Source organism: Crocodylus siamensis, chromosome 2 (genome assembly GCF_052110815.1).
Source record: "Crocodylus siamensis isolate JL-2025a chromosome 2, ASM5211081v1, whole genome shotgun sequence".
NCBI classification, from domain to species: domain Eukaryota; kingdom Metazoa; phylum Chordata; order Crocodylia; family Crocodylidae; genus Crocodylus; species Crocodylus siamensis.
The window spans coordinates 231,897,639-231,913,175 of NC_143396.1; the positions used below are offsets into that span (position 1 = coordinate 231,897,639).

Below are 15,537 nucleotides of genomic sequence, written 5' to 3' on the forward strand. Positions count from 1 at the left end.
AACATCTGTGGGTGCAAAATACTGCTTCAGAAATGGGCTTATTTTTCTAAATAGCATCGGGGGTTTATCATAGTGACAGAGGTCACGTTTTCATTGTTCAGGTATTTTTAACTACTGTAATGTTTTGAGTATAAGTTGATCCCACATATATGTCAACCCCTCATTTTCAGGCTCAATTTTAGGGAAATGTCTTTTTCCTTGAACTGTTACTTCTCTTGCAAAATGCAACAGTAGAATCAACCAAGGAAAGAACTTGCCCCCCCCTCCAAATTCTAAAATAAGAAAAAAGCATCCTCTATACCAACGGCAATTTTGCCCCAGGCTCATCATATTGTCTTCAGCCTAAAATTCCACAGCAATACAGATCAACGCTGATATTTTTAATGTAATGGAAATTATTTACAGGTTTGAGCAGGGACAGACTCTTATCAAAAGGACAGATTTGAAGTGCAGTTCTGGATTTAGACTTCTTATGACATGAAGAACCAAACCCTGAATGTAAATAATCCCAAATTCAAATGGTCTAATGTTTGAGGAGCTATGGGGAAGAAGGACAGTGGTAGGTGTATAAATTTTTTCTGACAACTGTGTTCTGTTGGAAAATGTTAACTTGTTGCATCAGAAATGTTTCAGTGTTGGTTTTGACCAATTTCAATGAAACATGGGCAAGGCTCCAAAGTGAATCCTGCATAGTTTCTTATCGGCTCACCTGTGCCCTGTTTCCTGGCTCTGCGGCTCCAGTGGTGACCCACCACATGGACTGTTCCAGAGGTGGGGACCCAAGGCTTCTTAGCTCCCGGCAGCCTGTAGTTGAGACCGACGTCTGCATGCCTCTACCTGACACCAGGTTCCAAGGATTTCTGAGTTCCTATCTTGCCATCTCCCACTCCAGTGAAGCAAACCAGCGAGATCGCCAGGAACTCAGGTGGTGATTTGGATCACCCAGCTGTTGTGTGTCTTCCCCTCGTGAGCTGAGTTTGCCACAGTAATCATGATGGAGTAGATGACCCCCGTGGCACCCATAAAAACAACAAAGTCTCCTTCTTGGTGCTGTGCCAGGTCACTGTCCCAAACATAGGTCAACCTGTGTGTAAGTTGATTATGGTTCTTTCTGAGGCGGAAAAAAGGCCAACTTATGTTCAGAACAAGATGGTATCACAGGATCATCCCAGCCTGGGCAGAGTTCAGGGGTATTCTGATAGAGGAAGAACAGGCAGACAAGAATATCAAGTAAACGTGGCTCTTAACCTGAATCTCCCTTTCTTTGATCTTCTTCCATTTGTTTTGTCATTCCCATAGGTGTTAGAATATACAAGGTAGGGGGAACAAGAGGGTTCTTTGAGGTGCAGCAGAAAAAAGAGAGGAGGGCCTACATGCCTACTGATTTAGAGCCCTCCTTGTGCTCATTTTTCTTTTCTCCTGCCTGCCTGTTACGAGCAGGGGTAAGTACACTGCAGGCTTTTAGTTTATGATGCCTGATTAGCTTCTGTGGAGACTTCCAGCAACAGATCCCTGCTCTTGTTTCCCTTGGATTCCCTGGCGCTACCTTTTGTTGCCATGGATATACCCAGCCAAGACTCCTGTTCTGGTCAGCAGTTTAACTTAAAAGTTTAATTGTCAGGCCTCTGATCCTTTCGCTTCCTATTTTTAATTCCTGCTCCCTTTGTTTCCAGGCAGGCCTGTACCACTCATAATATCGTCTTACTGATGCAGCAGGGAAGCAGTTACTTTCTCAGAGGTCAATTTCTAATGTCATTCTTGCAGCCCGGACTGTGATTGCCACTTCCAGAATGTAGCCAGTTCCTGCTGGCCAGCATGGCTAGATTTCAGACCCATTTCAATGTATTAAAAGCCTAATTGATACAGCAGCACCCACAATATCTAGTCACTTGGTATACACTGTAATTCCCTCCACCCATCACTCAGATGCAGCTGTCTCTGGAGTGGAACAAAGCAACTGTTTAACAGTCTGCTTGAATACTAACCAACAGTTTGAAGAGATGGAGTTAGGATTATCTTTAATTAAAATTACAGTAGTATTGAAGTAGTTAAAAGATAATTAGCTGAACTGGAGTTTGGCCAAGACATTGATGTTAACACCTTAGATTAATGAAAAGAATAATTAAATAATTGCTGGGATAATTGCATGTGTTTTAAGGGCATCTAAAAGATGGACAGCAATTCTGGGCTGTTTCAAATTTTTGGAAACAAGAAAAAGGGGCTGGAATTGGAGACCTTTAAATGAATATTGTCTGGGTTTTTTCCCCCCTTTATAATTAAACTTAAAAAAAATATCTGCACAGACCCAGGATGAAACACATTTGGGGTGTGTGATAGTGCAAAACCGACTCACTGCATATTGATTTACCTTTTCCTTGCCCAATACATGATCCAAGATCAAATTTCTCTGTTGTATCTTCAGACCTAGCACAACCACTTGTCAGGAAGAGAGAGACTAGGCTGAAGAATTGGATTTTTGGATGGTTTGGGATTGTTTCCATGTTTTTGTCTGCTTCCATGCGCTACTTTACAGTTGGAAGTAAAAAGAAGGGCAAGGACCAAACAGTTGAGTAGGATAGAATTCAGTATTCAGTTTATATAGCTAGCCAGTGAAACTCACTACCACAGGACATTGCTGAAGCAAAATTAGAGATTTATGTCAGCAAAAAATTAGCACTGCAGTTTTTTTCAGGGAGGCAGGAACCACAAAACACCTGACTTCAGCCTCTCCCACCAATCCTCATCCCTGCTGCCAAGCCATAACCCACTCAGTTCAAGTGGAGCACTTCACTGGGCTTTTGTCTTTCTGGCTCTAGAAGCCTCCTATCCTGACTAAGTTCCTCCTCCTGAACCTGTCAGCAGAGTATTTTCCCTAGGTTTGTACCATTCACAGGAGAGAAGTGCTCCTTGTCATGGTATTGTCCTCTCTGATCAGTGCGATTCATCATCAGACTAGTAGTGCTGAAGCTGCTGGTCCATTTGTTCCTATCCACAGTTTAGACCAATCTTTGGTGAAACCATTCCAGGAAGAGAACAGTGAAGAGAGGAGGCTGGAGAACACCAGACACCAGCTCCCCTCATCTCCACTGTCTGGACTGGTAGCAGTGCTTCTGTAAGGTGACCACTTTGGATGTAACGTTGACCTAAGTGTCTAACCAAATTCACACAAGCACCAGCAGACTCTCCCTAAGCCTGAAGAAGGGTGTTTGTGCCCACAAGCTTGCAAAGAACAATTTTTCCAACTATTTAGTTGGTCTACTAGAAGATACCTCGTTTACCCAGAGATCATTGTCTAACCAAATTCAGGGTATTATGGGCTATTTCTGTTAGAAGGAGAAATTAATACTGGGACCAGCGTTACTTTAAGTTGATGCACACAATCTTTCACACAACAGTAGCTAGTGGGAAACCCTTCTGCCCACGCATTTTTTTTGCTTTGCATGACTATGTGCCTGAGTCTAGGCATTGCCTAATAAAGCATGATTAATGGCATGTCTGCACTGCCTGTGCTATGCCTGGAAGGCCTATTGCAAGGCCTGGCCTGTTGTGCACACATGGGTCCTTTAAAAAGAAGGCAGTGTACTCGTAGCCTCCTTAGGATAGCCCTGAGCACGTGCACTTAAGCTCTATATCTCAGGTGTGTTTATTAGCGTGCACTCAGGGTTGCTCCATGGTAGCTGCATTGTTTTGTTTTTTGGGAATTGCTGGCTATGGGGCAGGAGTGAATGGGCAAGATGTGTTTCACAGCAGTGCTCTGGGTGCAGGACAGAGGCAGTCCCCAAGGGTCCCTCAGCCACTTTCTCTAGTACAAGAACGTTCCCTCTCTTTTCACTCTAACACAAGAAGTTGTTATTGTTTGTATTCAAGCATAATTTCTCCAGATCCAGCAGCAGGTTTCTTTTCTGGAGCTGGTCAGGCATTAAATAGAAAGGATTATTTAGAAGTGGGGAGGCCTTTTCCTAACAGAGGCAAACAGAGGAGCCAGAAGTTTTGTAATGCTGAGAATACTGATGAACTCTAGAAATGACCAGGGCCATACAGGTCATTGAGTTCTCTTGCACTGAGCATTCAGTTTCTTTACAGATCCAAAAATGTTTTGTTTGTTTGCAAGTTGCCCAGAGATGTGTAAGGCTCTGACAGCTTCTCCAAGTGTGTGTGCAGCTTTAATGCCTCTGTTTAGACGTGTAGTAATATTAGCCAATTTACTGAGATCTGCCCTGACATAAAATCGATAGTAAAGGTATTGCCAAGCTGGGCTTATCTGAAAGCCGGCTACAACGATCTATCTTCTGCTTTATATACAAAAGGCTTTGTTCCTGATTCCATTACGAAAATTAAATTGGCTTTGAATAGCCTCTGTTTTTGATCCCGGGACCAAGCAAAGAAGGTACATTATTTATGGCATTGGAAAACTCACTGCAGTTAGATATTGGAGCTGAGGGTCTGTACCAAGAGAATTCCTGGGCAGTGCTTTTAGGTGGAACATTGTACCTCTTTTTGCATAATGCAAAGCTACTTATCACTCTTGAAGATTCTGGGTGTAGTACTGCCATGCTGTGTAGTGGAGTTAATGGAAGTCAGGTCTCAGTGCTAGAGCTTGTTGGAAGTGGTACTGTAATGCATGATGGAGAGAGTACAGCAATGTTTCAGTGCTGGAGGTTCTTGGATGATCTGCTGTTATATAGAATGGTGATAATATAACTTAATGCTGAAGGTTCCTCCCTGCTGTGATGTGATATAAAGTGGTAGTGCAGGTGTGACTCAGAGCTATGGGAGTGTAGGTTGTAGCCATGTTGGTCTAAGGACATAGGCAGACAAGATCCTTTGGGTGAATCTGATATGTTTTATAAGACCAACTTAAATAGTTGGGGAAAATTTTTTAGCAAGTTTTCGGGTTTAAAACCCCTTCGTCAGGCTGAGGAAGTGTCTACAGTTGGTGTGTGCTCTTCCTGGATGGAATGAATAGTAAAGAAGCCAGAGTCTGGTCTGCATACAAGGCAGGCAGTCAGTGAAGATGTAAATTGAGGAGTCAGTGGGTGAGAGACAGGTTTGGCGGGGTGATGGGGGAGAAAAGGGGGATTAATGTAGCAGTTAACTGGTGGAGAGGTACCTGGGGAGTCAGATGTCAGGCAGGTTATAATGTATCATAAATCCAATGTCTATATTTATTCCATGATTTTTTGTATCCAGGAGTTTGATGAAGTGAAGTTCATAGGCTTATCTCTGACAGGTGTTTTGTAAATTCCCTTTGAGGATTAGAACTGAGAGATTGGAGAGAGAGTGATTTTCTTGTGAGAAATGTTCCCCCACAAGTAATTGGTTATTCTTGTCTTTGATCGATTTCCAGTGTGCATTCATTCCGGTGCACAGTTGTTGTTTAGTCTCTCCTGTGTATTTTCCATCAGGGCATTTGATGCATTGGATGAGATGTATTACATTTCTGGAGATGCAGCTGTAAGATGCAGGGATGCTGATGGCTCTGTTGTGGGGTGTAGTAATTGTGGGGGTGGTGAAAATGTGTTGGCAGGTTTTGCATTTCTAATTTCTAGTTAGCCTTCAAACAAGTACTGAACCTCACTAACCTCATCCCAAAAGCAAACTTCCTAAGGCCCAGAACACACCAAATGGATCCAGACCATGCCATGACAAGAAATGTGGTGGAGATGTTGCATCCCTGCACCTTACAGCTGCACCTCCAGAAATGTAATATATTTCATCCAATGCACCAAATGCTCTGATGGAAAATATGTAGGAGAGACCAAACAACAACTGCGCACCAGAATGAATGTACATTGGAAATCTATCAAAGACAAGAGTACCCGATTACCTGTGGGGACACATTTCTCACAAGAAAACCACTCTCTCTCCAGTCTCTCAGTTCTAATCCTCAAAGGGAATTTACAAAACACTTCTCAGAGACAAGCCTATGAACTTCACTTCATCAACCTCCTAGATACAAAAAATCATGGACTAAATATAGACTTTGGATTTATGATACATTATAACCTGCCTGACATCTGACTCCCCAGGTACCTCTCCACTATTTAACTGCTACATTAATCCCCCTTTTCTCCCCCATCACCCCCCACCCAGCCTGTCTCTCACCCACTGACTCCTCAATTTACATCTTCACTGACTGCCTGCCTTGCATGCAGACCAGCCTCTGGCTTTTTCACTATTCATTCCATCCAGGAAGAGCACACACCAACTGCAGAGGCTTCCTCAGCCTGATAAAAGGTTTTTAAACCTGAAAGCTTGCTAAAAAAATTTTTTCCCCAACTATTTAAGTTGGTTTAATAAACGATCAGATTTACCCAAAGAACCTTGTCTGCCTCAGAGCTATGGGATATAGGAGGCATGTTACAGTTCAGTGGAGGTAACAGTGCAGGGTCTCTCAGCAGGGGGATCTAATACACAGAGTGGACATAGTATACTGTACAATATAGGGGAAGTCATTCAGTTATGTTTCAGTGCTGAATGGTCTTGGATGTTGTGCTGTGATATGACACAGATAATGCATTTATAGCTATCTCAGTACTGCAGAGTCCTGGAGGCTATTGTGTAATATAAAAGGAAAGCTAAGCAATCATGTCTCATTGCTGGAGGTCCCTGGTTACTCTACCATATAGCAGTGGTAATGCAATTGTGTTTTGGTGTTGGATATTTCTGAAACTGAATAAAGCGACCCTACAGTATCAAAAAACCCCTCTGATTTGAGATGAAATGCTAGAGACATACTTAGGGGAAACAGAGATAGGGGAAGCAAATAGGACCAGAAGACTGCAGTGGTTTAAGTAAGACGCAGATAAATCTCAGAAGGGGAGGAGGGAGGTTATAAGAAGAAAAGATGGAGAAAAATAAGCAGCATCGTTTTACCAGAGAATGTTTAGTCAGAGACTCATTAACCAATTAATTAATTAATTGGGTAGATATTCCATTAACATAGTCTGACATAAATCAGGAAGATTATAAGCCTAGAAACACAGGAAACTTGCAGTGTTTTTTCATGTCTGTGGCCCAAGCCCTTGAGTTTTCATTGTGTGCAGCAAAGAAATGCACACGTTAAGAGATGTCTGCCATTCACTGTTGTGGGGACCGTCTCCCCATCCACTCATGATCAGACAGATGGACCATTAGTAATGGTGTAACATCTCCATGGCAACCACAGATAGTTATTTGATGAAAAGTAATACTGGGGAAGTCTCATGCATTTTAGCTGCCTTTTAATGCTGTTTAGCAACAGGAGGAAAGTTGTATCATGGGCCAGATTTTTAAAGCTATTTAGGTGCCTAAAGATGAAAACACCTGTCTTGTGGGGTTTTCAGCTCTCACTGAATAAGTTAGGATTTGGGCACTTATCTCACTGGACATCTGTCTGTACTTTAGGTGCCTAAAAACCTTTAAAAATCAGGCCCACGTGACAATCAGTTTTTCTGGTAGTGTTGGAGTGAGGTTGTAGCCATGATGTTCCAGAACTTATGCGGGAGGCCAGGATTTTGGGGGGGTGATATCTTTTATTGAACCAACTGCATGGTTGAGATAGGCTTAGACACAATTTTGAATGCAAAGCAGGAACCTGATGTAAAATGCTTCAATCTATCCCAACCATGGAGTTGGTCCAATAAAAGATATTACTCCTAAAAAATCGATGCCTCTTGTATCAGTCTTTCTGTAAGTTGCCACAAGTGTTCCTAAGATTATAGTGTAGAGACTTTTATCTATGTGGTATGTTGTATTTGTGGGGAGGTTGGAGAAGAGAGAAAATAATTTTCTTTGTCATCCACAGTTTTCTGTCTTCTGCACTTGCATTCCAGTGTAGCAGTGGACTTCTTATAATTGCCAAGACTAGAAACACAGAAAAGGATGTTCAGTGTTAGAAACACAAGTGAGAAGCATTTAGGATCAAATGTTTGGCTGGTCATCTCCACTTTGAGCATCTTCAGAATCAGCCCTTGCTCTCACAGATTCAGAGATTGCTCAGCTGATCGTCTGATTTGTGTTTGCAAATACAGACATTGCATAATCAAATACGTGGTAAGCAAATCTTGGAGATGTCCAAAGTAGACTGGCTGAAAATACAGGCTCAGATCCTATTTAAGGAGTCCTTGCAAGTGGATGGTAGACCCTTACTTCATCATCATCATCACTGTCATCAAGACAGAGCTTTGAAAGGTGAACTTTCAAATCTTGAACGCTGAGTCTATAATGCTGTTGCTGCAAACTATTATTCATTCTGTTGGAGTTCTTGTTCATCCCTCTTTTTGCTCTTGATAGATACTTTTTCCCTTGCCATAATGGAAAAACTTTGAGCTGCACATGCCTCGGGCTCCCACATGTTCCAAACTTACATGATAGCTGTTTGTTGTTTTTCCATAGGGTGAAGTGGAAAGTTTTGATGGCTGAGATTGGCCAAGTGAAGAGACCTTTTGAGATTTTCCTGCTGTATTCAAATTGTGGAGCACAAGAGGCTGGGCTGTTGGCATTGCGCTCTTTGCAGCTCAGGAACTGCTTCTATGGTAGGTTCCAACATACCTCACCAGCTTTGGAAAGCTGCAGCGAATGTAGTCAGAAAAGGAGAGCTGCTGATGAAACTTGCTGAGTGGGTTCTGGAAGAAGTCCACACTTGCAGGGGTGCTTCACAGACAAAAACAGCTCTCAACCTACTCAGTTAAAAAATCACTCTCTTTAAATGGAGGACCAAAGGTCAAAGCCTTAGAAATTATGTCCATATTGAAGCAGTCATGCTTCCATCCCTCTCAGAAGGGATCTGCCTTGCCTCATTGTTGGGCAAACAAACTAGCAACAAAGAATGTAGCAGGGACAGAAGCACTTGCTAACATCATTTTAAATATTTGGGCCAAGTTGTTTTCAAAAGTTTAATATTTTCTTTATTTAACAAGTCAAAAGACAGTTCTCAATCTTTTCCTTACCATAAACCCCATATTCCAACAGAAATACACTTCTGGGCCCTCCATCACACAGCCTCAAAGAAAGAGAGAATGGGACCACTACGTTGAGAATTTCTGTTATAGATCAATGAAACAAACAGAAATTTGTTTTTCTTTTTATCACTGTGCTGCTTTTTATTTAGTATATTGCAAGCACCGGATGTGATGAAAGGGGCCTTCAGGCCTGTTCTCTGTTCCTCTACTTCACTATGCTGGGAGAAGGAAACTAGATTCATGAGTTTCACATTTTCTTTATAGACTGTGAAGCTACAGAGTGGCAGGGTATGTGGACAAAGCAAGCTCTGCACGTGTGTGGAGCTGCACTGACTTCAGTCACGTTCCTCGCAGAGGCAGGGCCTGTTTGTGCAAAGCCTTTCACCCAGTCAGGCTCATTGTCAGCTTCCCTTTCTTGTTCTCAGGGACTAGCATGATGCCTCGCGGTGCTGGGAAGAAGCACTGCCGAGGATGCCTTGAATTTAAAAGTATCCATGGAAATGTGGGTTTTGTTACCTTAAAAAAAGAGGTGAAAAGAGTTTTTGATCCTCATAGAGATTTCCTTTGATTTATGTGCTTTTTGCCTCCATGCAACCTCTAAGTTTTGGGCACAATTTTCATGACCGTACTAGAGATTTCAAATATTTTCCATGTGCAAAGCATTACATTAAAAAAAAAGTATTCAGTGGAAGGCAACTTCAAGGGATTTAAGTGAAGAAGGATGAGTTATAAAGATGGCTGTGGTTTTGGATGTAGTGCAAGTACAAAGAAATATGAAGGAATGGTGGGAGGGAAATAGGAAAGAGGGGGCAATAAATAAAGTCCACGTGATAACACAAGCGCCCTAAGGAAATACCATGCTAATGGTGAACTAGCAGCTGCAGAGATCCCCTGTTATCCAAAGAATGCACTTCTAGGTCACACACTTCTTAAAAGATGTAGAATCTACCTTGGGGACTGGATTTAGCAACATCTGTTATCAGTTTGATTGAAGCTGCTGACAGTCCCATGGTATAGCCTTGACAGAGTAGCGGGTAGAGCCATCTGTAGCTAGGCTCCACACCTTTGGAACATTGCACTTTTATTTTAATGTTTAGTTTGGATGGGCTTCAAGATGGTTGTTTATTATTGCAAGGGTGGGGAGGATTTGCTTCATTTTGTAGGCTGTCCTTGTGATTGTTCACTGGACCATGTTACTTTTTTTCCCTATTCTGTGTTGTTATACGCTTGAAGACTTTCTGGCACAAACGTAAAAATTAAATGTATATTTTAATAGGGATGGGGCATATGTTGCCTTTATAAGGTAGGAAGGGGACAGGGGCACGTGAGGGATTGAGGAACCAGCTGAACCAAAGCCTAGCCCTGGGCATTATGCTGACAACTCTCTCTGGGCTTTCTTTCTGGTAAACCCTTTAGACAATGGAAGCCAACGTGTTTCCAGGGATGACGAGAGCCCTGCTTTCCCTTGCCTACATGGGGACTGCATAAGCCATCTGCAAGTCTGTGATTTTCACAGTGACTGTCCTGCACAAGAGGATGAAGGAGCCTTGTGTGGTAAGTATGGAGCTTGCTCCCTATTGGGATCCTTCTATGGTTCCTCTTTGGTCATTCAAAATGCAGCAGTCAAAGCACCTTGCCACAAAAGCTAGCTAGCCAAAGGGACTCAGCCAGTCAGGTCATGTTAGCAGCTCAAAATGGAGGCTCCATCTAATCTCCAGTCACCATTAGAAATTCCCTAGGAAAAGTACAGCCTGTGGGTCACTATACTATCTACTAACTCTAGCTGGAAATAGCTAATCTGCAATACATCCCTTGGGATCAGCATAGAAAATAGGCACCTGGGATTCATCTAACAAAATATACACAACAAAAGCCACAAAATGAGATCGATACAGATTTTAAAAACAAATCCCTTTCTGCTCAACCCATCAAGTATAATAATTTGGAATGAGAAATAAATTAAATTGATTCCTTATAAAGAGTAATTGGATATTTTGCCTGTGTAATTAATTTAATGTATCTTCATTTAACTGAACATCAGGACTTGGAATATCCATAGCTAATGCACTTTTAGGATTAGGGATACAAGATTTTAGACACTGGCTCAGACTATTGGTATGTGAAGCTTGGCAGCCTGCCCATAGCAGTTCCTGCTATTTCAGAGGAAGGGAAAGCCTTCCTTTCTACATCCATGCAGTGGGAGGGTTGTGTTCCTTCCAGACTCAAATCCCAATCATCTGGCAGCAATGAGCACCCTTATTTTAGCATCAGCACAATGTTTCTGGACATAAAATTGTCTTTGTAAAATACAGGTGTAGTTTTGGAGGCCCCTACTATCATAGGGAATTTCACAGGTTTACTGTGCACCACATGAAATAATGTAATTTAAATTACTTCTAAATTAGCTAGCAACTAAAGTAGTCTATGGGACTCCCAAGCAATTGACAGATGTAACATACAGTAATCACTATTTAAAATAGTTGACAATCTTTGCTATACTATGGAATCTTAGCTACCACAGTTTTCTGGTGTAGTTAGCATAAGAAATATATGCAGGATCTCTGATAACAATAGATGTGATCTCCAAGACCACTACAGTTTTTTGTTGTGACAACATGGAAAGGAACTAATAAGTCATTGTAGTTTCTCTTGGCATAACCTCTCTAGTTCCCATGATTTAAAAAAATGTAACTGAATTTACAGTTTTCTTCCCTGCTTGGATTTCTGCTGTTTCCCAGCCTTTTCCAATTCTTCCCACAGGCAGTCTTCCCAAGGGAGCACACTGTTCTTTTGAACGGGATCCCTGCGGCTGGACGTTGAAAGACCCTACAGCTTCCCCTTGGTCCATTATGAGCTTTGTGGACACAAGACAAGAAGCTTCATTCATAGGATCTGCCCTACAAGACACTGTAGGTAGGTTCCTTATGTATGTCCATCTCTATCCACAAATATGGTCTTCAAAAACCCTTTGTACCCCTTTTCCAAATCACCTTTGAAATCATTGTTAGCTAGAACTATGTTGCAGCTAAGCTTAAACTGTGTTTTTCAATTATGATTCCATAGTATCATAGAGAAACAGGACTGGAAAGGATCTCCAGAGGTAATCTAGTCCAACTCCCTGCCTAAAATAGGATCATCCCTATCTAGGCCATCCTATACAAATACATATTATAACTTCTTAGCAAATCTACACAATTGACCCTGACACAACACATGACATAACACCCTAACCTGCCACAGGTAAAGCAGGGCCACCATGGCAGCCTACATCCTGCTGCTGCAAAAGATCCCAGGAAGAAAGCCACGTTCCTTGCTAAAGAGGATGGCAAAAAGGCGTCTGTTAAAAAAGAGGCTAGATCAGCATGTGTCAGTCACCTTGGAAGGTAGACATGGGAAGGGTAGAACCTTCTGTGAGCTTGGCTAAGCACAGAAAAGTTCAGCCCAACTGGGCTCTCTATAAGACTTCAAAAATAATTATTCTGGCTCCAGGTTCTCTGTCAAGGGTAGGGTTGTTTCAGTCAGCAGTTTTTCTCCCGTCTGTGTGGACAGACACCCATTTGTAGATATGCTCACCATTTTCTAAACCATGTTAATCAATTAGTATCATACCGTTCAAATCAAATTTCAATTAAAAAAAGAATAATAGACGATCATTGATCAACAGAGAGGTTTTCCTTCATTTCTGCAGTACAGACAGCAGGGGGTGCTGGACCCTTGTGTAAATCAGGGAACAACAGGGACTCATTCCTGGCTCAAACTGTATTTGTTACACCATTCACTGTTTTCAATATCTAAATAAAAAAGTGTTTTTGTCTTTGTTTACAGCAGTATTGTTTGTATTTTCACCGATGAACACACACCCACAGACATGCATGCAGACATACGGGCTCTGGGCTTGGTCTGACTCTGGAGGAACATCCATATCCAGCCCGCAGGGAGGGGCAGCAGGGGCTATGCTGGCAGCTGTCTCAGTGGTGGTGGGGGGAAGCCCTCATGTCCTGGACCCTGGGGTGAGAGAGCTGTAGTAAGCCAGGATCTAAATATACCACCTCTGCTTTTCAGTGGGGGAAAATTACCAGACTGGGCTGGGGGCTTGATCTTGCTTTGGGCAAACCCCACCTTATCTCCCTTACCAGAAAGGCTGATCCCCACCAGCTGGCTCACCCACCCATGAAAAGAAAAAAACAGAAGCGATATTGTGTATGAAAATAACAACATACTTTTATTTTGATATTAACCTCATGGTGTTTAACACCGATAAATGCAAGGTTCTCCACCTTGGGAGGAAAAACCTGCAGCACCCTTATAGGCTCGGCAGTGGTACGTTGGTTAGCACTACAGAAGAAAGAGACTTGGGGGTCATCATTGACCACAAGATGAACATGAGCCTCCAATGTGATGCTGCGGCTAGTAAAGCGACCAAAATGCTGGCGTGCATCCATAGATGCTTCTCGAGCAAATCCCAGGACGTCATTCTCCCCTTGTACTCGGCCTTGGTGAGGCCGCAGCTGGAGTACTGCGTCCAGTTTTGGGCTCCACAATTCAAAAAGGATGTGGAGAAGCTTGAGAGAGTCCAGAGGAGAGCCACACGCATGATCAGAGGTCAGGAAAACAGATCTTACGATGACAGGCTGAGAGCCATGGGACTCTTTAGCCTGGAAAAGCGCAGGCTCGGGTGATCTGATGGCCACCTATAAGTTTATCGGGGTGACCACCAGGATCTGGGGGAACGTCTGTTCACCAGAGCGCCCCAAGGGATGACGAGGTCGAACGGTCACAAACTCCTGCAAGACCGTTTCAGGCTGGACATAAGGAAGAATTTCTTTACTGTCCGAGCCCCCAAGGTCTGGATCAGTCTGCCAGCGGAGGTGGTTCAAGCACCTACACTGAACACCTTCAAGAGTAAATTGGATGCTTATCTTGCTGGGATCCTATGACCCCAGCTGACTTCCTGCCCTTTGGGCAGGGGGCTGGACTCGATGATCCCCCGAGGTCCCTTCCAGCCCTAATGTCTATGAAATCTAAATAGCATGCCTTGCAAATCCTTCCCTGCCTGCCACTCACAATCAGGGCCACAAAACTCAGTTGTTCTCAGTGATGACAGATGACAGAATAAGGAGTAATGGTTTCAAGTTGCAGGAAGGGAGATTTAGTTTGGATATTAGGAAAAACTCTCACCAAGAGGGTGATGAAGCCCTGGAACACGTTATCTAGAGAGGTGGTAGAATCTCCATCCTTGGAGGTTTTTAAGGCCCGGCTTAACAAATCCCTGGGTGGGATGATCTAGTTGAGGCTGCTCTTGCTTTGAGTAGGGGTTTGGACTAGAATCACCTCCTGAGGACCCTTCCAGCCCTAATTTTCTATGATTCTATGGGCATGTCTACACACACATTTACTCCAGCATAGATCTACTGTGCAGTAAATTACTGCACAGTATGGGTTTTTGGGTAGGTGTCTACACATACAAGATTAGGGAGCAGATTTGCTCCCAGTTCCCTGCAATGTGTCTCTGCCGCCCCTGGGCATGAGCTCCAGGCTCCCTGTGGGTGCTAGCCCAGAGGCTGGCAAGGAGCACCTGGCCAGGAGACAGCTATCTCCTGGCCCCAGGGGGCTGTCTGCTTCTGAGGCAGGGACAGTGTCCCCCTGCCATGGCAGCAGGGAGCTGCTGGTCCTGGCTCCCCAGTCTGGGACATAGGGTTTGGAAAGAGCTTGAGGGGCGGGGCAGGTCCCAGCTCCCTGCCCTGATCTGTCAGTGGGGCAGCTAGTTCTCTGCTAGCTATCCCACTAGCAGATTGGGACAGGGGGCTGGGACCTTCCCTGCAGCTCTTTCTAAGCCCCATACCTTGATTACCTGATTGGGGCACAGAGCTAGGACTTTCCCCTGACCACAACAGCTCCCAGCCAGCCCCAGGCTGTGCAGGGGAGTCTGCATGTGCAGCCCAGAGCTGGCTGGGCTGCCCAAAACAGTACAGTCCCTGGCCACCTCCAGGTCCCCATGCAGACTGGCTCTGGCTGGGAACTATCCCAGTAAAGGGCAGGTCCCAGGCAGCTCCGGGCTGGGTGGGGAACTGTCCCCATGCAGAGAGCTCCTACCCCCTGCTCTGCAATCATAATTGCAGCTCTGTGAGCACAGTGCGTGGTTGGGGGTGGGGGGGAAAGGAACAGGCTGGGGAGTTTGTTTCCCTTCCAGCTCCACGCTTGCAGAGCTGGGCAGGGAACAAGCTCCCCATCTTCTGTCAGCAGGGCGCTCCCAGTGCTGGCTCCACAACTGTGGAGCTGCTGCTGGGAGATGGTCATTTCAGCCTAAGGTCTGTGACCACGTGGCTGGTGGGGCTCACGACCGTGGGGCTTAGGCTGGGAGATAAACATTTTCCAGCAGCGGCCCTGCTGTTGCCGAGCTGTTGCTGGGAGATGTCTCCCAGCCCAGGTCCCATGGTTGCAGATCTTGGGCTGGGAGATAAAGGTCTTTCAGCCATCTGCTCCCCAGTCATGATGGTACAGTGGGGGCTGGGAGATAAGTGATCTGGGAGCAAGGGGCTTGGAGCTCCTTGCTGTCAGGTCCCTGCCCAAGCTCCTGCAGCGGAGCCTGCCCTGG

At 44.2% G+C, this 15,537-nt stretch overlaps 1 protein-coding gene across 1 annotated transcript in view; it reads left to right on the forward strand.

Moving 5' to 3' along the window:
- LTK (leukocyte receptor tyrosine kinase) overlaps window positions 1-15,537 on the forward strand; it is a 177,915-nt gene that overhangs the window by 84,657 nt on the left and 77,721 nt on the right. Inside the window, exons 5-7 of the mRNA XM_090033393.1 lie at window positions 8,377-8,516; window positions 10,359-10,496; window positions 11,703-11,855. Of these exons, the coding sequence (XP_089889519.1) occupies window positions 8,377-8,516; window positions 10,359-10,496; window positions 11,703-11,855 (431 nt within the window). The remainder of the gene's footprint in view (window positions 1-8,376; window positions 8,517-10,358; window positions 10,497-11,702; window positions 11,856-15,537) is intronic.